This window comes from Esox lucius, chromosome 6, assembly GCF_011004845.1.
Source record: "Esox lucius isolate fEsoLuc1 chromosome 6, fEsoLuc1.pri, whole genome shotgun sequence".
NCBI lineage: Eukaryota > Metazoa > Chordata > Actinopteri > Esociformes > Esocidae > Esox > Esox lucius.
In genome coordinates this window covers 30,235,444-30,260,850 of record NC_047574.1, presented here as the reverse complement: position 1 = coordinate 30,260,850, position 25,407 = coordinate 30,235,444, and the positions used below count along the sequence as shown (strand labels likewise).

The 25,407-nt window shown below is 43.3% G+C and overlaps 1 protein-coding gene across 4 annotated transcripts; it reads left to right on the top strand.

Moving 5' to 3' along the window:
* The first annotated feature begins 18,438 nt into the window (after positions 1-18,438).
* Positions 18,439-21,788, top strand: LOC105007079 (zinc finger BED domain-containing protein 4-like). Of its 4 annotated transcripts, none has more exons than XM_020044221.2 (8): positions 18,439-19,558; positions 19,677-20,224; positions 20,322-20,466; positions 20,547-20,748; positions 20,875-21,012; positions 21,124-21,174; positions 21,267-21,434; positions 21,718-21,788. In XM_020044221.2, exons 2-8 carry the CDS (start codon positions 20,185-20,187, stop codon positions 21,748-21,750), a joined length of 777 nt encoding a protein of 258 aa, XP_019899780.1. In that variant the 5' UTR covers positions 18,439-19,558; positions 19,677-20,184; the 3' UTR covers positions 21,751-21,788. The 4 variants fall into 4 exon arrangements, with proteins under 4 accessions (XP_019899780.1, XP_019899778.1, XP_019899777.1 ...); XM_020044219.2 differs by lacking the exon at positions 21,718-21,788 and having other exon boundaries at positions 18,439-18,954; positions 19,420-19,558; positions 21,267-21,659; XM_020044218.2 differs by lacking the exon at positions 21,718-21,788 and having other exon boundaries at positions 21,267-21,659.
* Positions 21,789-25,407: the final 3,619 nt, after the last annotated feature.

The window sequence follows — 25,407 nt, the reverse complement described above, 5'->3', positions numbered from 1 at the left end:
TGTCAACCAAGACAGCCCCACAACATCCAGAGACTTGAGGTACTCAGGGCGGATCTCATCCACCCCCGGTGCCTTGCCACCGAGGAGTTTCTTGACCACCTCAGTGACTTCAGCCCGGGTGATGGACGAGTCCACCTCTGAGCCCTCATCCTCTGCTTCCTCAATGGAAGAAGTGACAGCGGGATTGAGGAGATCCTCGAAGTACTCCTTCCACCGCCCGACGACATCCTCAGTTGAGGTCAACAGCTGCCCACCTCTACTGTAAACAGCGTTGGTAGGGCACTGTTTCCCTCTCCTGAGGCGCCGGATGGTTTGCCAGAATCTCTTCGAGGCCAGCCGATAGTCCTTCTCCATGGCCTCACCGAACTCCTCCCAGGCCCGAGTTTTTGCCTCCACAACCACCCGGGCTGCAGCCCGCTTGGCCTGTCGGTACCCGTCAGCTGGAGTCCTATCAGGCCTGATAGGACTCCTTCTTCAGCTTGACGGCATCCCTTACTTCCGGTGTCCACCACCGGGTTCGGGGATTGCCGCCTCGACAGGCACCGGAGACCTTACGGCCACAGCTCCGAGCGGCCGCTTCGACAATGGCGGTGGAGAACATGGTCCACTCGGACTCAATATCTCCAGCCTCCCTTGGGATCCAGTCGAAGCTCTGCCGGAGGTGGGAGTTAAAGATCTCTCTGACAGGAGACTCGGCCAGACGTTCCCAGCAGACCCTTACAGTACGCTTGGGCCTGCCGAGTCTGTCCAGCTTCCTCCCCCGCCATCGGATCCAACTCACCACCAGGTGGTGATCAGTTGACAGCTCCGCCCCTCTCTTCACCCGAGTGTCCAAGACATACGACCGCAGGTCAGATGAGACGACAACAAAGTCGATCATCGACCTGCGGCCTAGGGTGTCCTGGTGCCACGTGCACTGATGGACACCCTTATGCTTGAACATGGTGTTCGTTATGGACAAACTGTGACTAGCACAGAAGTCCAATAACTGAACACCACTCGGGTTCAGATCAGGGGGGCCGTTCCTCCCAATCACGCCCCTCCAGGTGTCACTGTCGTTGCCCACGTGGCCGTTGAAGTCCCCCAGTAGAACAATAGAGTCCCCAGTCGGAGCACTTTCCAGCACCCCTCCCAGAGACTCCAAGAAGGTCGGGTACTATGCACTGCGGTTCGGCCCGTAGGCACAAACAACAGTGAGAGACCTATCCCCGACCCGTAGGCGCAGGGAAACGACCCTCTCGTTCACCGGGGTAAACTCCAACACATGGCGGCAGAGCTGGGAAGCTATAAGCAAACCCACACCAGCCCGCCGCCTCTCACCATGGGCAACTCCAGAGTGGTGAAGAGTCCATCCTCTCTCAAGGAGTGTGGTTCCAGAGCCCAAGCCGTGCGTAGAGGTGATCCCGACTTTTTTTTTAATTTAAATATTGTTAAATCTTAGTGTACAGAATTTTGATCAACATTGGTTGTTTATAAATAAAATAGACTTTGACTATTGCACTACTGATTGTGTAAAGGACCTTTGTGTAGATATGTACAGTAAACACATACAAACAGCCGTCTCTCGCCATTGCTTACCATAATATTTTCCCGAACTAATGGCCATTTTCCACTGCTTGGGACCGGCTCAACTACTCGCCTATAGCCTCGACTTTAATGCTTCATGGGGAACAGTTCTTTACTGTGTTTATCCATAGATGGCGCTATAGCGAATGTCAATTGCACATGTGTAAGGCAAGACAATCGCCATTTGGAATCCCATGCTGTAGTACCGTGATCATTCATTTTAGAGACTTGGTTCTTTCGTCAACTCTTGTTCAAAGTGTGTAAGGTATAAGCTATATGCTCTGAATTGGACAATACAACATGTGGATTATGACATTGTTTTACTACAATTTGATGAACTCCCGAAACAAATGAAGATCAAGGATTTTTTGGAAATCAGACTGAAGATTGTTGAATGCCGAGTCACCTTACTGTCATGGTTAGGTGAGCAGCAGCGCCACCGTTCCGTGCACCTTCAGTTCCCATATCACACGAACACATCCTGGATTGTCACATGTTTCCAATCTTTCACACCAGGGGCCTGTTGCACAAAACCAGGATAAGGGATTAAGCCGGGATATCCAAGTTATCCTGGATTAATTTAGCTTTGACTTGGTTGCACAAAAGCAGGCTGAATTAAACCCAACCAAGTTACCATGGAGATGTATTCTTTGAAGCTAGACTGCTCCAGAGCAGGCTAACAGCCAGGCTAAGATTAATCCTGGAGTCTTATGTGTTAAATCAGCTGCCGCTCTAATCCGAAATAAACGTCTTTAACAGTCGTTCCGTTGTCTTCTGAATGTTTTCTACTTTATTGTTAACATGCATTACTTGTCACTATTGCTGTGACGAGTTTGATTTAAATCCTACTATTGCAGTTTAGATGGTTTTGTAATAAGTTTTTAGGTCCAGTACCATTTCCCAGCGACTATCACAAGGTAGGCCACACACATTTCACTGATAAACACAATTGCGTCAAAGGTTTTACTTGTGTAGTTGTAATGATTACATTTTGTATTCTCAGGTGAATTCTCTGGCGTTCTGCTGGGAGACATGGGTTATGCCTGTGAGACATACCTTCTCACTCCCCTTGCAGACCCTCAGACAGCAGCACAGCAAGGATACAATCTTGCCCATGCAAGAACAAGGGCCCGAATTGAGATGGCATTTGGCCTTCTCAAGTCGCGATTTCAGAGTCTCCACCACCTAAGGGTCACCCCAGACAGGGCCTGTGACATTACTGTAGCCTGCATGGTCCTACACAATATTGCATGTCTGAGAAAGGAAAGGGGTCCAGCAGTGGCACCGGAGATTGAGTAGGACAATGCAGCTATATTCCCAGATGACATTAATGGTAGGCTGGTCAGAGACCAATACAATACAATATAATTATTTCAGATGAATGATTTCATTGTCTTGTCCTTCTCTAATAAAGGATTGTTTGTGTTACTCCTTAATTAGGCCTAATGTTTTATTCGATATTACAATAGCTTACTTTGGTTTCATAACCTCAATTTTCGTCTCACCTCACTGAACCAATAACTTTGCATAGTGTAGTGTACATTCATCACACAGGGAACACCACAATGCTTCTTTAGCTTTTTATTGTAGTGATGTCACTTGTCTCTTTGGAGCTTGGGAGAGAGAAAGAAAAACATGATTAATACATTGCTTTACAGATGTGCTTACAGTGTGGATTGAAGTCACTTACTTCTTTTTCTAGTTTCCTCAGTGTTCTCTTCTAGGTTTCTATACCAAGGTCCAGATCCTGGAGAGTCCTTTTACTTACAGCAATCTGTGCATCTGCCAGCTCTATTTGCTTGTTCAGATGTCATGTATACAGACATCTTACAGTTTGTGAATTCTGTAAACCACCCATTGATTAGCACAGCAGGAATTGTGCATAATTCAGATTTCCATTAGCCCATACTTACTATGTTGCCAGGCTGGCTGTCATACTGTACTGCGTCTGGATCCTGTTACATACAGATCCTTCCATCACAGGCCTTCCTTGGTTCAAATCAAGGGCCATTTCCCATTGTTCTTAACTAGCCTGTGTTTGTCTTATGCTACCGGTTTTTTAAACCTATTTTCTAAACATTGCTTTCAGGTGATGACGTTTTCTGTAGTTTTGTTCCTTGAGGAGGATAACTGTGTGGCAGTAGTTCCACGCCTGTGTCTCAAAGGAGGACTTTGCTACTGGCCACCACACAGCATCACCATCATCCACGACAAGTTTGCCAGAACTTGTTCACCACCTGAAGACACCTGGGACGCTGTCCCTTATAAGCTCATCAAGCATGCAGGTGAATTTGAAAACATAATAATTTGAAACTTGGAATGAAAATATGTTTTGCAGGGTAAATGCTTACAAAACCTTAACCTTTCCTAGACACGTGAGAGACTGGAAGTGTGTATCGCCAGAGGAGCGAAAATCGTTACAGCGTGGGCCCCTACCACCCCAATGACACACATCTACACCACAACACCCTGTGGATTGCAGCCCTGGAGGTATGTGAATTACATGTTGATCTCATAATTGCTGCAATGTTTACTCGGTTTTACCATATTTACCTGTTCACCAACTTTTGTTTATTTTTAGGATGGAGCAAGCACAGTACTCCAAGGCACCAGAGAGGTACTCCACATACTCCATGTAGAGGATTGCTGCATAGGTAAGTGTGGGTTCATTCACTTAACCCAGAATGTTATTGCATGACGTAAGTATTTGATCTCCTACCAACCAGTAAGAATTCCGGCTCTCACAGACCTGTTCTTTTTTCTTTAAGAAGCCCTCCTGTTCTCCACTCATTACTTGTATTAACTGCACCAGTTTGAACTCGTTACCTGTATAAAAGACACCTGTCCACACACTCAGTCAAACAGACTCCAACCTCTCCACAATGGCCAAGACCAAAAAGCTGTGTAAGGACATCAGGGATACAATTGTAGACCTGCACAAGGCTGGGATGGGCTACAGGACAATAGGCAAGCAGCTTGGTGAGAAGGCAATAACTGTTGGCGCAATTATTCGAAAATGGAAGAAGTTCAAGATAAGGGTCATTCTCCCTCGGTCTGGGGCTCCATGTAAGATCTCACCTCGTGGGGCATCAGTGATCATGAGGAAGGTGAGGGATCAGCCCAGAACTACACAGCAGGACTTGGTCAATGACCTGAAGAGAGCTTGGACCACAGCCTCAAAGAAAACCATTAGTAACACACTACACCGTCATGGATTAAAATCCTGCAGCGCACGCAAGGTCCCCCTCCTCAAGTCAGCGCATGTCCAGGCCCATCTGAAGTTTGCCAATGACCATCTGGATGATCCAGAGGAGGAATGGGAGAAGGTCATGTGGTCTGATGAGACCAAAATAGAGCTTTTTGATCTAAACTCCACTTGCCGTGTTTGGAGGAAGAAGGATGAGTACAACCCCAAGAACACCATCCCAACCATGAAGCATGGAGGTGGGAACATCATTTTTTGGGGATGCTTTTCTGCAAAGGGGACAGGACGACTGCACCGTATTGAGAGGATGGATGGGGCCATGTATCGCGAGATCTTGGCCAACAACCTTCTTCCCTCAGTAAGAGCATTGAAGATGGGTCGTGGCTGGGTTTTCCAGCATGAGAACGTCCTGAAACACACAGCCAGGGCAACTAAGGAGTGTCTCTGTAAGAAGCATCTCAAAGTCCTGGAGTGGCCTAGCCAGTCTCCAGACCTGAAAACAATACAAAATCTTTGGAGGGAGCTGAAAGTCCGTATTACCCAGCGACAGCCTCGAAACCTGAAGGATCTGGAGAAGGTCTGTAGGGAGGAGTGGGCCAAAATCCCTGCTGCAGTGTGTGCAGACCTGGTCAAAAACTACAGGAAACGTACGATCTCAGTAATTGCAAACAACGGTTTCTGTACCAAATATTAAGTTCTGCTTTTCTGAAGTATCAAATACTTATGTCATGCAATGAAATGCAAATTAATTACTTATTACAATGTGATTTTCTGGATATTTGTTTTAGATTCCGTCACTCACAGTTGAATAAAAATTACAGACTTCTACATGCTTTGTAAGTGGGAAAACCAACAAAATCGGCAGTGTATCAAATACTTGTTCTCCCTACTGTATTTATACACTCAAGGCCACTTCATTAGGTACACCTTTTAAACTGCTAGTTTGTACAAATATCTAATCAGCCAATCACGTGGCAGCAACACAGTGCATTTAGGCATTGTCCAGATGATTTGCTGAAGTTTAAACCATGCATCACAATGGGGAAGGAAAGTGATTTAAGGGACCTTGAACATAGCATAGTTCGTGCCAGACAGGGGTTTGAGTATTTAAGAAAGTGCTGATCTACTGGGATTTTCCCACACAACCATCTCTAGGGTTTACAGAGAATGGTCAGAAAAAGAGAAAATATCCAGTGAGCAGCAGTTCTCTGTGTTAAAATGTGTTGATGTCAGAGGAGAATGGCCAGACTGGTTCAAGCTCATAGAAAAGCAACAGTAACTCAAATAACCACTTGTTACAACACATCAAACTTTGAAGCAAATGAGCTACAGCTGCAGAAGACCACACTGGGTGCCACTCCTGTCAGCTAAGAACAGAAAACGGACGGTAAAATTTGAAAAGAATAGAAGATTGGAAAGGTGATGTCTGGTCCCTGATCCTGTGGCCGGGCTCATTATCAGCAACCATCACCCCTGTGTTCCAGCGACACATTGTGTTTGCTAATCCAAGTTTATATTTTTCAAATGCTTTGTGATCGTTAGGAAACGCTTTTGCAATTATGTTAGACTTGGACTCAAGTTGCACTTATGTCACCAATGAATTGACATGTGACCTGACTTGCAATCTGTTCAAAAGACTTGAGACTTGACTTGGACTTGTAGTCATTGAACTTTTGCCATGGAAGGTAAATATAGAATAGCTAAAACGAATGCCTTGTTCTGGTAGCTCAAACGATTAAAGTTGAAAATCACCCAGGTAACATTAGCGACAGGGCATCTGTTCCATTCGTAGTAGCAAAAAAATATTTTTTAAATTCAATGAGAAGACTGATGTTAGTTCGCTGTCAAGAATTGGGCTGTTTCTAATCTTTGCCAGCTAGTCAGTTACAGTAGCTAATAACTAGCTAACACATATAACCATATACAATACAAAAAGCTGTTAGGTCATGGCTAACCTATGTAAAATAGTCAGTCAATCAGATAGAATAGGCTGGCCCCTCAACATGATCATACTTCAATTAAACATACAATGCAAGTAATCTACACTGAACAAAATTATTAACGCAACACTTTTGTTGCATGCATGGCATGTTTGCAGGAATGTCCACCAGAGCTGTTGCCCGTGAATTGAATGTTCATTTCTCTACCATAAGCCGTCTCCAAATGCGTATCAGAGAATTTGGCAATACATCCAACCGACCTCACAAACGCAGACCACGTGTAACCACACCAGCCCAGGCCCTCCACATCCAGCATCTTCACCTCCAAGAACGTCTGAGACCAGCCACCCAAACAGCTGCTGCAACAATCACTTTGTATTACCGAAGAATTTCTGCACTAACTGTCAGAATCCGTCTCAGGGAAGCTCATCTGCATGCTCGTCATCCTCATTGGTGTCTCGACCGGACTGCAGTTCACCGTCGTAACCGACTTGAGTGGGCAAATGCTCACATTTGATGGCGTCTGGCACTTTGGAGATGTGTTCGCTTCACGGATGAATCCTGTTTTTTATTGTACATGGCAGATGGGAGACAAATTGTATGGCGTTGAGTGGGTGAGCGGTTTGATGATTTCAACGTTGTGGATCGAGTGGACCATGGTGGGGGTAGGTTATGGTATGGGCAGGCGTGTGTTATGGACAATGAACACAGAAGCATTTTATTGATGGCATACCGTGACCAGATCCTGAGCCCCATTGTTGTGGCATCCATCCACGACCATCACCTCATGTTGCAGCATGATGATGCACGGCCCCTGTTGCAAGGATCTGTAAACAATTCTTGGAAGCTGAAAACATCCCAGTTCTTGCATGGCCAGCATACTCACCGGACATACTCACGGTCACCCATTAAGCATGTTTGGGATGCTCTGGATTTACCTAAACGACAGCGTGTTCCAGGTCCTGCCAATATCCAGCACAGCCACTGAAGAGGAGTGGACCAACATTCCACAGGCCACAATCAACAACCTGATCAACTCTATGCAAAGGAGATGGCAAATGGTGGTCACACCAGATACTTTTCTGACCCCCCCGGACCCCTCCAATACAGTGAAACACATTTTAGAGTGGACTTTTATTGTGGCCAACCTAAGGCACACCTAAGCAATACTCATGCTGTCTAATCAGCATCTTGATGTGCCACACCTGTGAGGTAGATGGATTATCTCGACAAAGGAGAAGTGCTCACTAACACAGATTTAAACAGATTTGTGAACTATATTTGAGAGAAATAGGCCTTTTGTGTACATAGAGAAATTCTTAGATCTTTGAGTTCAGCTCATGATAAATGGGGGCAATAACAAAAGTATTGCGTTTATAACTTTGTTCAGTGTATAATAAATAACATTTTGCATTTCAGTATTAGTGTACTAGATTTAGACTGCTGATTTAAAATAGCCCATAAAATAACAGTAATCCCCAAAAAGTGCACATTAAGTTGAAATGACTTGTTTTGGACTAAAAGACTAACTATAACATAAAGCGCTTAAAAGACTTGAGACTTGACTTGCATGCATCTATTTGAGACTTGACTTAGACTTGTCTGAAGTAACTTAAAGACATGTCTGATGTTAGTACAGCTGAAAACTGTTGTGCTGATTAAAGGAGCAACAAAACTGGCCATCTTTAGACTAGTTCAATATCTGGAGCATCAGCAATTACAGGCTCAAAATGGACAGAAACAAATACATTTCTTCTAAGTTTCTTGACAAATATATTAACAAATAAATTTAAATATGTTTACATTTTATTTAAATACAGCTCTGGAAAAAATTAAGAAACCACTCACAATTTCTCTTTAATCATCATCTCTACATGTATGGCAGGCATTCCATACTTAATGAGTTACTGATTAGGTGATTACCTGAACCAAATCTAATTTTACAAGGAAAAGGATAAAAACCACTGCTGTGGTCATCATTATCCTCTTGCAATGGGACCAGCTGGATGGCAAAAACAGTGCAACTTCTACCTCAAAGGTAATTTTAATAAAAAATAGCTATTCAGCAGGACAAAAGAGTTGAAAAGAAAAGCTTTGAGTGAGGAAAAGAAGGGTTAAATTCTGGCTTTACTTGTGGGGGGGTACAGTGAGTGTCAGGTTGCTCCCATCCTTAATATTTAAAGATGGAGGTTGATAACTACAAGGTCAAGCAACAGACATTGGGGACAAAAAAGCTACAGACTGGCAGAGGGCGAAAACTTTTTTTGAATGTCACTCAACAACTGTAGGATGAAATCAAGTGACCTACAAAAAAGAATGGCAAACAGCAGCTGGGGTGAAGTGCACGGCGAGGATGGTTCAAAACTGGCTCCTAGGGGCAGGGCTGAAGTTGTGCAAAGCTAGAAAAAAGCCCTTCATCAATGAGAAGCAAGGAAGAGCCAGGCTGAAGTTTGCAAAAGACCATAAGGATTGGACCGTAGAGGAAGAAGTAAGGTCATCTTCTCTGACAAGTCAAATTTCCAGCTTTGCGCAACACCTGATCATCTAATGGTTAGACCTGGAGAGGCCTACAAGCCAGTGTCTCACACCCACTGTGAAATTTGATAGAGGATCGGTGATGATCTGGGGATGCTTCAGCAAGGCTGGAATGAGGCAGATTTGTCTTTGTGAAGGACGCATTAATCAAGCCAAGTACAAGGTTATCCTGGAAGAACTCCTGCTTCCTTCTGCTCTGACAATGTTCTCCAACTCTGAGAATGTTTTTTTCCAGCAGAACAATGCTCCATTCCACACATACAGGTCAATCAAGGTCTGGATGGAGTACCACCAGATCAAGACATTGTCATGGCCAGCCCAAACTCCAGACCTGAACTCCATTGAAAACCTCTGGAATTTGATGGAGGATGATGGATGGTCACAAGCCATCAAACAAAGCCGAGCTACTTGAATTTTTGTGTCAGGCGTGGCATAAAGTTACCCAACAGCAATGTGACAGACTGCTGGAGAGCAAGCCAAGACGCATTAAAGCCTTGGCAGCTGAAATTGTCAGGTATCATCTTGATCTGCAACAAAACCACAAGGTCTTTGGACTGGGACAGCAACAAGTCTTTCAAGCTTGTTATTCCGGAGGTTTGGGCCAAGACTTCATGTCCTCCTAAGTTTAAAACAGAGCAGGAGAGAGCGAAAGAAAATGCATTCCTTAGATCTACAAGGATTTATAGTGGAGAAGGAGAACTGACCCTACTCCCCTGGCACAGTAACATATCAGCCTAAGATCTTGGGGCTGAGACAGGGGTGTCCAGTGACACTGTTGCCCTGTTCGGAGGAGGAGGTAATTTTTTACCTTCACGAGTGTCAGTGCTATGATGGGGTCTGAAACCAGCCTTGAGAATTTCATAAATCTATTGTCTTCAGGAAGGCATTCAGTTGTAGGGAAAGATTTTTCTAAGATTTTTTAGAGGAACAGGAGGTACGATATTAGCCTGTATCTTTTTTTTTAGAAGAGACTTAATTTCCGCAATTTTTTGTGCGTTTGATACACATCTGTATGAAAGGGAGCAATTTATTATGTTAAACATTGGCTGAGCTTACACCGGAAATAGCTCCTTACAACACTATTGTTTCTTCGCGGTGGCACAGACGCAGTTTTTTCCATTTCTACACTAACGTAATCCTTGCCTGACATTTATGGAGGACAAAACCTGCCAAAATGAGAAATTAATTAATAAATAAATGTATCAATAAATGTATCAATAAATATATGTATTTATTTCAGTATTTCCTTGTCCTTAAGCTAATGAGGGGCGGGAGTAACAGTCAGACATAGCAATTAAGCCCAGAGCCGGTTTAAAAAACAAAAACAAAAGCAATGGGTGCCCCTACTGACCACAGAAAAGCGTTAGTTATTTGAAATAGCTTAGTTATTTGAAATAGCCTCCCTTACAAAACATGTTTCAATGTTGAATGCAATGGGACACCATATATAGGTCATTCATAGGCCATAGGCCTAGATTTTAATGCACATTATCTAATTAGGAAATATTATTTGAAACAGAGGCGTAGCTAGGATCACAATACATTCAGGGCTTAGCGCCCCTCACTTCTTTGCCACACGTTTTTCATGGATGTCCCTATGGCACTGGCTGAAGTGTTGAAATAAATTTGTTGTGTTGCCTCGTTGTTCTAACCACCGTTTTACAGAGTTTTAATATTAGGCCTACGTTAGATTGTGTCAACTATTTGGAACCTGAAATATTCCCAAACAGAAGATGAATTATTTTTCGGTACCAAATCATCCCTACTCTCTATCACATTGTCCTCTGGCTTAGTATTGTTGAGATAAATGTAGTTTAAATAATGCTGATTTAATAACCATGTATTCTTATGTTTTTGTTTTATTAAATTGTATGCTGCAGCCAGGTTAGGGAAATATGATTGAATACAATAACCAGAAAGTTTAGAACTCCATACATTACACTCAGCCAACACTCAGACTTTACACCTGGCTCAGATAGAGAGACAGGATTAAAACCCCACAATTAACATACAAATGAAACTGCCCCCTATACAGCACAAAGAGACCTTCTGTCTCCAGCCCCCTGATGTTCTAGTCTAGGTTAGGACAATAGAATGTAAATTACTGTAACCTGATTAAGATTTCACACCTGTATGCAAAGAACCTGTTGATCTATGACTGAGAGTGAGAGCATGTCCTTCCTCATTGGATAGCGAAAACCAAGAGATTCGTCCAACATGTCACCATGCCAACGAAGAGCCAATAAGGATGGGTCTTACTCACGAGAGTGAAAAGTAACCGCCCCTGTGGCGGGAGTATTAAAACCAATGTTCGATCTTGATTCGGGGTGAATATTTTGTGGAAGCGCGAGGGTTGAGCAAATATTTGACCGCTGCAGTGTATTTCATGTATTTTGACTTATCAATTCATATTAATAAATCTTTGTGCTAAATTTCCATTTGGACCGGAGCCTCGTCCTTCTTCAGAAATTCTGGTACACGTATAATTCTTAACAGTATTCTTAATCTATCCTTTTCCTATCCCTAACAGCAAACCCTACTCCGCACTATTCTTTGGCAGTATGCCACTTCTTGGATGTTTCTGACTGTTAGAATTGGCTGTTCGTAATGCCTGCAATGCTAATATCCCCTCAACCAGCGCTTGTTGTAACTTTATTGGGCTATTACTTTTGTTATAGCCACAATACTCACAGAATACTCACTTTAACTCACTTTTAACAAAAGAGGCGTGATCAGAACAATGTATAAATGTAGTTTAATTGACATATTTGAGACATAAAACAGTGCATTTGAATTGTAAATGTTTATTAAAAACATTTACAATGTCTTAAAATAGCAAAAGATGGGGGAATGTGTGATGTAAGAGCGCTTGTATGTGTTGACTAACACGATTGTGCCGTTCGCTTGCCAGACTCCAACCTTTATACTAATAATCTGAATTATTATGTTTAAGTAGGCAAACGGATTCTAAAATCAACTCCTAATAGACCTACATTTTATACAAATATGAATGATTATAGTGAAGTTGGTACACCAGTAAAAAAATATTATTTTGATTGAGCGTAAAAATAAAAGAAAATGCCAAAATTGCAGCTTTCTGTGGTTTAAAAAACACACATGTTCAAATTGCGATTTCAATGTGATTTTGATTATTGTGCTGCCCTACTCTTCAGTTGCACAGTTGGCAAAGATTGTGAATGGTTCATTCTGCTAATTTAAATAAAAAACATTTGTTGGATCATAGGGTTTGTGTTTCATTGCTTTTTAAATATAGGCTATTATATGGCTGTTTAAAACATATGTCCAGTAGCAGTTCTTTATGGCCGGTGTTATGAAGAATTCCGTGACTGTGCGAATTCAGTGTACCTGTCGAAAATGCACATGTAATGTTATCGAATATTCCTTTCTATCAACGGGAGTGTGTGATATCTCGTTCACTTGTTGCTCCTCGCTCCGACATAGGTTACCAGATGGTTTTTAGAAGGAAAACAAACCTTGTTTGCGCTGCAATATTAAACTTGTGATCTTTGTGATGATTCTGCATTCATATATAAGTTTTTTTTTAAACAGCTTCAGTATTGTTGCAATGACAAATGTAATGTTTGCGTTAGCAAGCACAGCCAGTCAAAGCAGCCAGCCAATTACATTTGTTGGACTTCTCTCAATATTAACAAACTATCCAAAAAATAGTTTTAAAATATGTATTTTAAATATATTATCTCTATACATTTGATAAATGCATGTCAAAGTGTTGCAATTGGATTCCTTAAATATATTTTGAAAAAACGTATTACTATAAATGTATGGGTGTATTACGAACACGCAACTTTCTGCTCTCCTGTCGGGCGCCCTCCACGCTTTTGTAAATGTATTGCTAAAATGTGTTTAAACAGCTAGAAGTGATGTTATCAATATGTCAGTAATTAACATTTTGAAAGTGTGGTTGTATATTCAGATCTGCTGTGAAGTGATATAAAATATAACAAGCCTTACATCAATGTCATTTTGGACTGTGAACATTGTTTTATGCAGTATACGAGGTATGTATGCCTCAAGGTGAAATACACGTTTTTATAGTTCTGTACATGTCAATTATCATTAATTAGCAAGAATATCTACATAAAATTAATCAACTAATAATAAAATAAGCCTTAATGGTAAATTTTTTCCACCATTCTAACCCACTATTTTATGTAAAAAATGAATCTTGTTAGAAAACTAGATGTGAAATGATTGCTTACATTACTAAAACATACACTAGCCTATGACAAAAATCACTCGAACCAGCTTCCATGATGGTACAGGGACTTGCACACCTATGAAGGCACCATTAATTCTGACCAATATATACAGGTTTTGGAGAAACACATGCTGCAATCCAGGTCAAGTCTTTTTCAGGGAAGGCCTTGCTTATTTCAGCAAGACAATGCCAAACCACAATCTACACGTATTACAACAACATGGCTCTGTAGCAAAATAATCTGGGTGCTAAACTGTCATGACTGCAGTCCAGACATGTCACCTATTGAAAACTTTTTGTGCTTTATGTAATGAAAAATACAACAAAGGAGACCCCGAACTGTTGACCAGCTGAAATCCTATATCAAGCAAGAATGGTAAAAAAATTAACTTTCAAAGCTACAGCATTGGTGCCCTCAAATGCTTACAGAGTATTGTTAAAAGAAGAGGTGATGTAACACCATGGTTAACATACCCCTGTCCCAACTTTTTTGAAACATGTTGCTGGCATCAAATTCATAATGGGCATGTATATTTCCAGAAACAGTAACATTTCTCAGTTTCAACATTTAATATCTTGTATTTGTACTATTTTCAATTAAATCTAGGGATTTACACATCATTGCATACTTTTTATATTTGCATTTTACACAGCCTCCCATTGTTATTGGAAACGGGTTTATATATTTATATTGCTTATGGTTTGCTGAATAGTGTTAAATGTACAATAAATATTCACTGGAGGAGTCCCCCCCCATCATCCATCCCCCAGGATTGTCAAAAATATATCTCACCAACATTGAATAGTTTTTTTTATTCAGGAGCATATTTTCATTCAAGAAAGGTCATCTGACCTGCGGCCGTATGTCTTGGACACTCGGGTGAAGAGAGGGGCGGAGCTGTCAACTGATCACCACCTGGTGGTGAGTTGGATCCGATGGCGGGGGAGGAAGCTGGACAGACTCGGCAGGCCAAAGCGTACTGTAAGGGTCTGCTGGGAACGTCTGGCCGAGTCTCCTGTCAGAGTGATCTTTACCTCCCACTTCTGGTAGAGCTTTGACTGGATCCCGAGGGAGGCTGGAGATATTGAGTCCGAGTGGACCATGTTCTCCACCGCCACTGTCGAAGCGGCCACTTGGAGCTGTGGCCGTAAGGTCTCCGGGGCCTGTCGAGGCAGCAATCCCCGAACCCGGTGGTGGACCCCGGAAGTAAGGGATGCTGTCAAGCTGAAGAAGGAGTCCTATCAGGCCTGGTTGGCTTGTGGAACTCCTGAGGCAGCTGATGGGTACTGACAGGCCAAGCGGACTGCAGCCCGGGTGGTTGTGGAGGCAAAAACTTGGGCCTGGGAGGAGTTCGGTGAGGCCATGGAGAAGGACTATCGGCTGGCCTCAAAGAGATTCTGGCAAACCGTCCGGCGCCTCAGGAGAGGGAAACAGTGCCTCACCAATGCTGTTTACAGTAGAGGTGGGCAGCTGTTGACCTCAACTGGGGATGTCATCGGGCAGTGGGAGGAGTACTTCGAGGATCTCCTCAATCCCGCCGTCACGTGTTCCATTGAGGAAGCAGAGGATGAGGGCTCAGAGGTGGACTCGTCCATCACCCGGGCTCAAGTTACAGAGGTAGTCAAGAAACTCCTCGGTGGCAAGGCACCGGGGGTGGATGAGATCCGCACTGAGTACCTCAAGTCTCTGGATGTTGTGGGGCTGTCTTGGTTGACACGCCTGTGCAACATCGAGTGGCGGTCGGGGACAGTGCCTCTTGGATGGCAGACCGGGGTGGTGGTCCCTCTTTTTAAGAAGGGGGACCGGAGGGTGTGTTCCAACTATAGGGGGATCACACTTCTCAGCCTCCCTGGGAAAGTCTATGCCAGGGTTCTGGAAAGGAGAATACGGCCGATAGAAGAATCTCGGATTCAGGAGGAACAGTGTGGTTTTTGTCCGGGCCGTGGAACACTGGACCAGCTCTATACCCTCTACGGGGTGTTGGAGGGTTCATGGGAGTTTGCCCAACCAATCCATATGTGTTTTGTGGATTTGGAGAAGGCATTCGACTGTGTTCCTCGCGGCATCCTGTGGAGAGTGCTTCGGGAATATGGGGTCCTGTGTCAGGTCCCTGTACGACCGAAGCAGGAGCTTGGTCCGCGTTGCTGGCAGTAAGTCAGACTTGTTCCCAGTGCATGTTGGACTCCGGCAGGGCTGCCCTTTGTCGCCGGTTCTGTTCGACAGAATTTCTAGGCAAAGCCAGGGGCCGGAGGGTGTCAGATTTGGGGACCACACGATTTCGTCTCTGCTCTTTGCGGATGATGTTGTCGTGTTGGCCCCTTCAAACCAGGACCTTCAGCATGCACTGGGACGGTTTGCAGCCGAGTGTGAAGCGGTGGGGATGAGAATTAGTCATGGTCCTCAGTCGGAAAAGGGTGGCTTGCCCACTTCAGGTTGGTGGAGAGTGCCTGCCTCAAGTGGAGGAGTTTAAGTATCTAGGGGTCTTGTTCACGTGTGAGGGAAGGATGAAACGGGAGATTGACAGACGGATCGGTGCAGCTTCTGCAGTAATGCGGTCGATGTATCGGTCTGTCGTGGTGAAGAAAGAGCTGAGCCGCAAGGCGAAGCTCTCGATTTACCGGTCAATCTACGTTCCTACTCTCACCTATGGTCATGAGCTTTGGGTCATGACCGAAAGGACAAGATCCCGGATACAGGCGGCCGAAATGAGCTTTCTCCGCAGGGTGGCTGGGCGATCCCTTAGAGATAGGGTGAGAAGCTCGGTCACCTGGGAGGAGCTCAGAGTTGAGCCGCTGCTCCTCCACATCGAGAGGGGTCAGCTGAGGTGGCTTGGGCATCTGTTTCGGATGCCTCCGGAACGCCTTCCTGGGAAGGTGTTCCGCTCCCGTCCCACCGGGAGGAGAACCCGGGAAAGACCTAGGACACGCTGGAGGGACTATGTCTCCCGGCTGGCCTGGGAACGCCTCGGTGTCCCCCCGGAAGAGCTGGAGGAAGTGTCTGGGGAGAGGGAAGTCTGGGCATCTCTGCTTAGACTGCTGCCCCCGCGACCCGGCCCCGGATAAGCGGAAGATGATGGATGGATAGATGGATGTCTAGAAAGAACACATCTGTTGCAAGGAAAAGAAAAACCATCAACCAATCTGGAGGTTTTCTACTGTTACTAAGCGTTGCAGTTCCATTCCTAACCAGTCAAATTGCATAGAGTGTTAAACAACATGGATCATGCTCAGAGAATGTTTCTGATGCCACAATATCAGTTAGAAAAACTGTGAGAATCCAAAACGACTAGCAACGATGTAAGACAATCTGTTGAAAACTCATCGATTCGCAATATACTGTTGAAGCCTGATATGGATTTACATGAGAAAGCTAAAAGATACTCTGCCATTTTACAAAGAGTTTTGACTATTGTGCGACAGGGGGAGCTTGATACAAATACACTGACTTTAAGTCTACCCGGGTCTGAGACTGGGGCTGATGTAGTAAATGTGACTGAGACTAAGCAAACTGTTGAACGAAATGTTGACCTTGTTGATGTCATTTTGGATAATGTGCCTGCGAGGCATAGAACATTTTTTGAATATATTCTTAATAGGTCTAAAGATTTGACTTAATGGAATTCAAATGGTGAAGCTTTCTTTGAACCCCCTACCCCGGACCCCACAAAATGGCTTCCTTTTTAATGTGTTTTATTTTTTTTAATCATTTGTGATTCATTGTCAAAGTGTATGTTTTACCTTGAATAAATGTTGTATGAAAAATACTATGTAAACATTGATGTGGTTTTACAAATGGTTTTATTTTTAAATAATAAAGTTGACATACAAATGCTTTGCTTTTCTATTTCTTCAACAACCATGGCACAAATAAACGATTCACAAGATTAAGCATGTATGAAATTAAACATTTGCTTATCACGCTTACTCTGGTACATCTTAGCTGCAAACTTTTAGACAAGGGCATCATTTTCTCGTTAATCATCAACATAAAAAGACATAGCATCTTTATAACGCAGACCTTTTGTCATTAGATAGAGAAAAAACACAATGTTGTCCACACGTGGTTGAAACCATGTCCTGTACTTGTTTTGAACTGTATTCCACATTCTCACTGGTTTTTAGAAAGGCATTGATATACTTGGGAAAATATGTAAAATCCTGGGGGGTTGTCGTAAAACCTTCCAATGCCATTGTCCGTTATGTAAATAGCCAGCCAGTGCTCCCCGGGGGTGATTGCTTGGCTGTGTATTAACAATCATCATTGATGCAACATCTCGGACTGGCCCCCTAAGTAGTTGGTCGCTTGTCCTAGATGAAAATTGGTTCACCACACTAGTCAACTCTGCAGTATTCATTTCCACACCGTTTTCCTAACCATGACTTGTCATCGGTTTGACACTTCAATAATGGAGTCAAAGATTGAATAAACAACTAAATTAATTGTGTGGGGTAGTGGTTGTCTGAACTTCATCTCAAGTCGTACAGGCGCGCAGTTGAATGCATTAAGGGCATAGCCATGTAAGAAGTCCGACCAGTCAATAACCAAGGCATGGTCCTTTAGGTGTTTTCCTGAAGCTAAGGCCAATTGGTAAAATTCACGCACTGCTGACCCTGTTGTGTAATTTGGATGGAATGTTTTGCTAGGAAATTGCTGACCATCTACATACATAGCCATAAACTCCAAAGTATAATGTTTGAAATTAAATAGATTTTTTGTGTAACTTCCTGTAAAACTGTCATTGTCCACCAATCCGATGACAATACATTTTGGCAGAGCTCCTAAAAATAGGTTTTCCTGGTTGCAAACGCGACCCCCAGCCGGTAAACTAAAGGTCTTCATACACACACTTTCAATTGGGTACTTGGCATTGGTTGAGAGTAGCGCTTGAACGTGTCCAAGTTTCACGGCTGGCGAAATAGACACTTTCTTGACAAATAGTGATGCTGATACAATAACGCACATCCCCGACCCCCATAAGGCAGAACTCATCTTTACAGCGGACCATCCTAACTAGGGTTGGGTACCAAAACTCGGTGCCAATAGGGAACCGGTTCCGACGTAAACGGTAGTAACTAGATCGAATAAGAACAAACATTTTGGTGCCTGATTTCGGTGCCTGACTTTTTTTTTACCGCCCCCTGGTGTTCCGGCGTCAACTTAACTCGGCACACTTGTTGAACTGATAGCGAGAGGATTAATGAAGATGCCGAAGGCTAAACGCTCCAAGGTTTGGCTGCATTTCATGAGTAAGGATGCAGACTCTGCAAATGCAACAAATGCCTTAAAGTAATATCATGCAAGGTCGAACAATGCATCGTGTTTGACAACCTACGAGACGCAGAGCCAAGCACGTCAACAGCAGCAGCTAGTGTTGGCCTCGCCGCCAGACAAATTGAAGAGAGTCCCAGCCCTGCCAGTGTGGTGGTGGACATCACAGATGATGATAACCGCAGCCGTTCTTCTTCGGGTAAGTCTAGTGATTTAATGCCAATCGCAAATCTTGCATATCAAGTAGGCTAGCAAACACCGTTGCCATTCAATAGCGTGTGTAACAACGTGTGCAAAATGTTTTAACAAAGTTCCAACACTTCTTTATATGAGGCTATACTGTGTGTGTTAAATAAACAAAATGTTGATCTTAAGTGTTTTACATCAGTATTAAACGGCGCAACTTTTCATTTAATCAGAAACATAGGTTGGTTGGTAAGGTATACCTGTGTTTTGAGGCTGTATCGAGAGGGTGGGGGGACAATTGTTTTTCGAGGCTACAGCCTACTCAATCCGAGGCAACTCCTATTTATCGAGAGGGGGAAGTGGGGGAGAATTGTTATGAGCTGTTGAGCAGAATAGGCTACTAGTAGTAGTAACCTGAAGAGTTAGGTGTATGTTATAAACAATTTTGATAGTAATATTTTTATTTCTGGCTTTCAAGTTACAACAGTGACTCCTTTCACCATGGCTTAGAAGGCTGCACTATCCAAAGAGAAGGTGCAGGAAATCCACAGGGCAGTCACCAAATTTGTGGTGATGGGGCTTCATCCATTTTCCACTGTGGAATCGCCATCTTTCAGGTGAAAATGTGGGCTATATCAAAATTGAATTTCGTTGATGCATGTGAATGCCACCTCTGTACCATGAAGACATTCTGTGTACAAGACTAATAGAGATCATATTTATTTTTTTATAAAGGGAGATGAGCACTGCCCTCAATCATAGATACCAACCACCATCCAGGGATGACATATCCAACATGTACATACCCGCGTGGTATTCTGTTATAAAACAAAATGGCATCCAGGAGCTGGTGCAGGTCAGCAAAATTGCAATTACTTGCGATGGATGGACCAGTGTGGCACAGGACCACTATCTAACAGTGACTGTCCATTAAATTTACAAAGGCAGCATCCAGCAGAAAGTGCTGAGCACTGAAGCAGTTTATGAGTCCCAGACAGGGCCAGTGGTGGCACAGAAAATCCACAGCATTCTTGAGGAGTTCAAGTTGACTGGAAAAGTCATAGCTGCCACAGTAGACAACGCATACAACATGGATGTTGCCCTGAGAAACTAGACATTTTTAAAAGTTTGGTGCTTTGCCCACACACTCAACCTGGCAGCACATAAGGTGTTCAGCATCCAAGCTGTGACTAGGTGGTGTGCAAAGATTTGCGCAGTGGTGGTGTGGCTGAAGCGCTCTACCATGAGCAAAACTGTCTTGAGAGAGAAGCAGCGACTCCTCAGTAAATAGCATATATATATAATTATAAATACATCTTGAAAAGTAATACTTTTAAATATATGCAATTGTTTATTGTAATTCCAATCTCTGTGCTTTAGATTTGCCAGAGCACAATGTTATCCTGGATGTGAGGACTCGCTGGAATTCTCTATACCTCATGGTGGAGAGGTTTGTGGAGCAGTTCCCTGCAATCCAGGCAGCTTGCCTCGATCAAAGGCTAAGGCGGCCAAAGGAGAGGGACAGGTGAGGTGATGGACAAGAGGGTCACTTGCAACAATATAAATTTACCTTTTGTTCTTAACATTATTGTTTATTTTCCACAGACTAGAAAGGCTTACAGAGAGTGATTTTGAGAAGGCAGAGGAATTCATTAAATGCATTAAAGTCTTGTACACCTCAACCCTCTGCGTGTCAAGTGACAAGTCCCCCACATGCAGCCAAATCATCCCGATACTCACAAAGCTGGAGGCACACTATTCAACCTCCGATGATGACAATGTCTTTGTGGCTGCTATAAAAGAGAAGGTCTGGGGAGATCTTGAAAAAAGATACCAGGAACTATCCATTTGCAGCCAATATCTATGTTCACAAAGAAAGAAGGCAAAATACACCATTTTCACTATTAGACACTAAACCATGTTTTCATTATAGGATAATCATGACATTCAGAACTTCCTTCAGGAGGCCACATTAATGGACCCTCGCTTTAAAGGCAGGCTGGAAGTTGGTGTTGCGGACGCTTGGGATAGGCTTGAGAAAGCAGCGATTGACAATGCCACGGCAGCTCAGGTATTTTACTGCATGTTTTACTCAACTTTTTTCCATGCCGTGCCCATGCCCATGTTACAGTTTCTGTAATTAAGTATTGCTGTTTTATGGGCACTCTGTTTGTGTCTACAGGACCCTCATCAGACTGAGGCAGGTGAGGAGGTGGACCAAGCAGGCAGACGTGTAAGTTCAACCATATACTATCTATTTAGTGTTATGTATGTACAATGAATAGTTGTTTTTTGTGCCATACTGAACTTGTTTGTATGTACTAGATGTCAGCCTTGGAGCAGTTGTTTGAGGATGAAGACCGAGAACTTCTTCATACAACTCAGACCACAAGCAGTGCCCTCTCCATCACAGAGCAGGTCCAGAAAGAGATAAAGATCTACAAAGGCCTGCCAGCCATCCCATCTGGACAAGACCCTGTGGCCTGGTGGGGGGTAAGAGGGATACCCTCCCTAATTTGTCTGTCCTGTCAGAGGTGTACTTGTGTGTGCAGGCCTCATCAACCCCCTCTGAGAGGGTTTTCTCCTGTGCTGGGCATGCTATCAGTCAGGAAAGATGCCGTATATTGCCAGAGAAGGCCAATATGCTGATATTCCTGCAGAAGAATTGTTAAACTAACACTGATGTAAAGTGTCCTCACCAAGTTTCTTTAAAAGTGCAATACTGTTGTGTAATATCTTGTTCTATATTTGTGTTTTATGTTGGTTTCTATTTTAGGTCAGGTCATTAAGAAGAGAAAATGGAGATTAGATTACCCTGGTAGTACTCTCTATTAATCTCCAGGTATAATTATATTGTTTGAATGTGAATTTTTATTTTATATTGGTTTATTATTACCATATGTTACCTGTATTTGTATTGTTTAAAGATTTAAGTTAACATTGTGTTCAGTTTGGCCCTGTAAATAAAAGGGTATTGTTTTTTTACAAAGTGTGTGCAGTTTCGTTTTTTTAAGTACCGGTTCAAGAACCGTTTAAGCACCGGAACCGTTTAAAAAATACAGAGTAGGTACTGGTATCGGATAAAACCCAACCAATACCCAACCCTAAGAGTAAGGTATAGTGTATAATAGTTCTATAGGTATAATAGTTATTAGGGCAGACATAAGTTCTGAAGATTTTCACTCAAAGCAAATGTTGGTATAATTGCCGTCATCTAACTTCATACATTATGTTTGTGTGTACTACTTGCTCGACAGCGAGCAAGTAGTAGCCGCCCAGACCCAAGAAATAAACTTTTAGGGCTACTCACTCAATATGAAAAGGAGAGCCTCGTATGGGCGTTGACAAGTGAGGTGAAGTCAGGAGTCATTTCTGTTGAAGAAGTGTGCAGTTCTGTTGAAGAAGTTTGCAATACTGCTGCAAAATGTTCCTCATGCGCTTGGACTTAAATACATAAATATTTTCCTGTCCATAGTTTTTTAAATACCCTGCTTTCATTATCAACTTTTCTTAGGCTCATTTCCAGAGATCGCTAACCATCAATTGCGTATAGTACGTACAAATGTAACTTCCGTGCGTGGATTGTGGTGCTGCTCCCTACGTATCATAGCAACGCAAATATCTTGTTTCAACTTAAAGGTATTTTAAACAGACAGTATGATACTGCTGTACTTATTACTGGGAGTGCCACGGGACTTTTAATTAGAAAATAAATAAATATGCAACAGTAAATAAAGTTACGTAATCTGCGGACCTCGTCAGGTAATTTTTATTTTTTATTATTTAAATTTTTTTATTGTGGGCCGGATCCGGCCGGGCGCCTTATCTTGCCCAGGTTTGCTTTACGGGCTTGAGATACATGTATGTAGCTAGCTAGCAGCTACAGTAACGTCTCCCGATTCGAACAGTACGATTTTCCAGCGCTAAAGCTAGATAGCTAGCTGATTAAATAACTGCCGCATCGAACCACCTTCCCCACTTACATATGTACTGTCTAAATATTATTTAACTGAACAGTACTGAGTTCAGAAGGTACACGTATTGTGTAAATCAGTTTAAACCCGGCTTGCTTTTCACTAGCTTCCTTCCTCCCTCAACTGCAAACACCTGACAATTGGCAACTGGGAGCACTGAGAGGTCATATTTTACTATACATTAATAATTTTGACACCTACTGTTAGTCTAATTCATTTCCATACAACCCAAATAAATAAACAATTCCTATAAAGGATCCTCAAGACATTCCACACTAATATCCTAATGATATAATACGATATATTTTGCTATGTTCTAAAATTATAATATCGTTTTTATCTTTTGCATTCATTCATTGGTCACTAATGTGGTTAGGCCCACCCACCTTTGCGTGCATGATGATCACACACACAACAACTGAGGCCTCATTCAAATAACAATGTTTTTAAAACATAAAACAAAAAAATCAAACATGTTCTATATCGTGAAGCTTTGCCCATAGGGGCTTCGCTCCTATTGGTTTACCCCTCTGCCAATAGGCAGGCACTGAAAACCTCTCATGGCCATCTGCCCCCATGGCTATAAAAGAGGTTGTCACACCCCAATCTGCCTCCCTTCTTTCTTCACGAGAAAGTTTAGTTTATGCATTTCAGTGATTTTCTGATAGCTAAGGATGGCTTAACCTACTTCAGCCGCTGGAGCGGCTTCTTCTGTGGTGGCACCCCGGCCTCTGACTTCCTTGTCAGCCTGCCAGTTGTGCTGTGCGTGTCTAGGACCACTGCATGCTCGTGACTGTGCCACCGAGGAGCCCGTATGCACTGCCTGCGCCGTCCTCCCTTTACCGGTGAGGATGGAGCGGCTTGCGTACTTCGTTGAGGAGGTCCCCCTCTGTGTGAGTTGGGTCCTTTGAGCTACTGGGACGGCACATTTGACATGGGTCCGTCCGCTGCTCCGGTGTGCCTGTGTGCTCTTGTGTGTGACGCTCGCATTGTATGCTTGAGCGTCAACTTGTGCGCCGAGTCCGGGTCTCGACATGTTCTATGGGCTGGCCTCGGACGCTCCGGTTCAGTCGAGACTGATTGAGGAGGTACCGGCTGGGTTGGTGCCGTGAGTACATTCGTTTGGGGGCTGTGGTCAGCCCGCAACCGTATGGGCTTAGTGTGAGCCGGATGGAAGCGGCTTGGTGTCGTGGTTTCCATGCCTGGGCCGTCCTGTTTGGCACTTATCTCTTTGGTGAGGTGGGTGACAGGCAGAGAGTACATCTTGGGCTCGCTCGCTTAGCCCTAAACCAATAGGAGCGAAGCCCCTATGGGCAAAGCTTCACGATATAGAGTGATGGTTACTTTCATAACCCCAGTTCTATTAGTGGAGCATTGCCCCTAGGGTCCATGCCCTGACCTGTCACTGACTGTTTTTCTCGTGAAGAAAGGTATGTCGGGAGGCAGATTGGGGTGTGACAACCTCTTTTATAGCCATGGGGCCAGATGGCCATGAGAGGTGCGATTTGCATATTACAATTTTCAATGCCTGCCTATTGGCAGAGGGGTAAACAAATAGGAGCGAAGCCCCTATGGGCGACGCTCCACTCATAGAACTGGGGTTACGAAAGTAACCATCGCAATGTGCACCTATTCATTTTCCGTACAAGTAATCTACTTTTTTTCAAAAGTATCTGTAATCGGATTACAGATACAGTTACAGTTTTTTTTCTAATCATGTAATAGATTCTCCCTAACTGCACTCTTGCACTTTCTTGAAATAAATCAGTTTCTCTAAAAATAAGTCTAATGAAGGATAATTTAACTACACCTTGTAACACATTTTTATTTTTGTTTCTGGGTAGCAAGTGTTATTTCCTAATTGCTTATGCATTAAAAGTATAGAACATTTCTATTATTCACAACAAATGTTTCTTTTGTGTCCAGGCCATTGATATTTTGAAATGTACCTATTTTCCAGAATATTTCAGATAGATTCAGTGCTGAGAAAACTTGGAGTAACTTCTAGAACTTTTCAGTAATATAAATAGTAGTATGATGAGTATGGCTGGGAGGTCATAGTAGACTTTAAAATGGTGGGTCTCCAAGGCGATATTACCAAGTTTCCCTGCTATCTTTGCCTTTAGGACAGGCGGACCTAGTTTCTGTGGGGGGAGCAGCGTCTAGTGGGAGCCACAGGTGGACCCCCAGAAGGTGCTGATGCCACCACTGCACATCAAATTGGGCCTTATGAAACAATTTGTCAGAGCTCTAGATAAGGTGTTGGCAACCTTCAAGTAACTTTAAGACTACTTCCCTAAGCTGTGTTGAAGTCTAACACTTCCCCGAGTTGGTTTGTTGGAAAGGAGAATAAAACACCAGGAGTCAGGTCAATTATCATACCATATATTCCGTTTATTACAAAAGCTTTTGGAGACAAGGTGTCGCCGCACAATGTCTAAGGATCAACAGTCAAAACATCATTTTATACTTCCACTACACCCAAAAGATAG

Excerpts from the sequence above, each read along its gene's own strand:
- LOC105007079 (XM_020044219.2), top strand. The coding sequence starts at position 20,185 with ATGAGCAAAACTGTCTTGAGAGAGAAGCAGCGACTCCTCA. Across the intron at positions 21,013-21,123 it reads ACAATGCCACGGCAGCTCAG|GACCCTCATCAGACTGAGGC; the intron begins GTATTTTACTGC and ends TTGTGTCTACAG. Across the intron at positions 21,175-21,266 it reads TGGACCAAGCAGGCAGACGT|ATGTCAGCCTTGGAGCAGTT; the intron begins GTAAGTTCAACC and ends TGTATGTACTAG.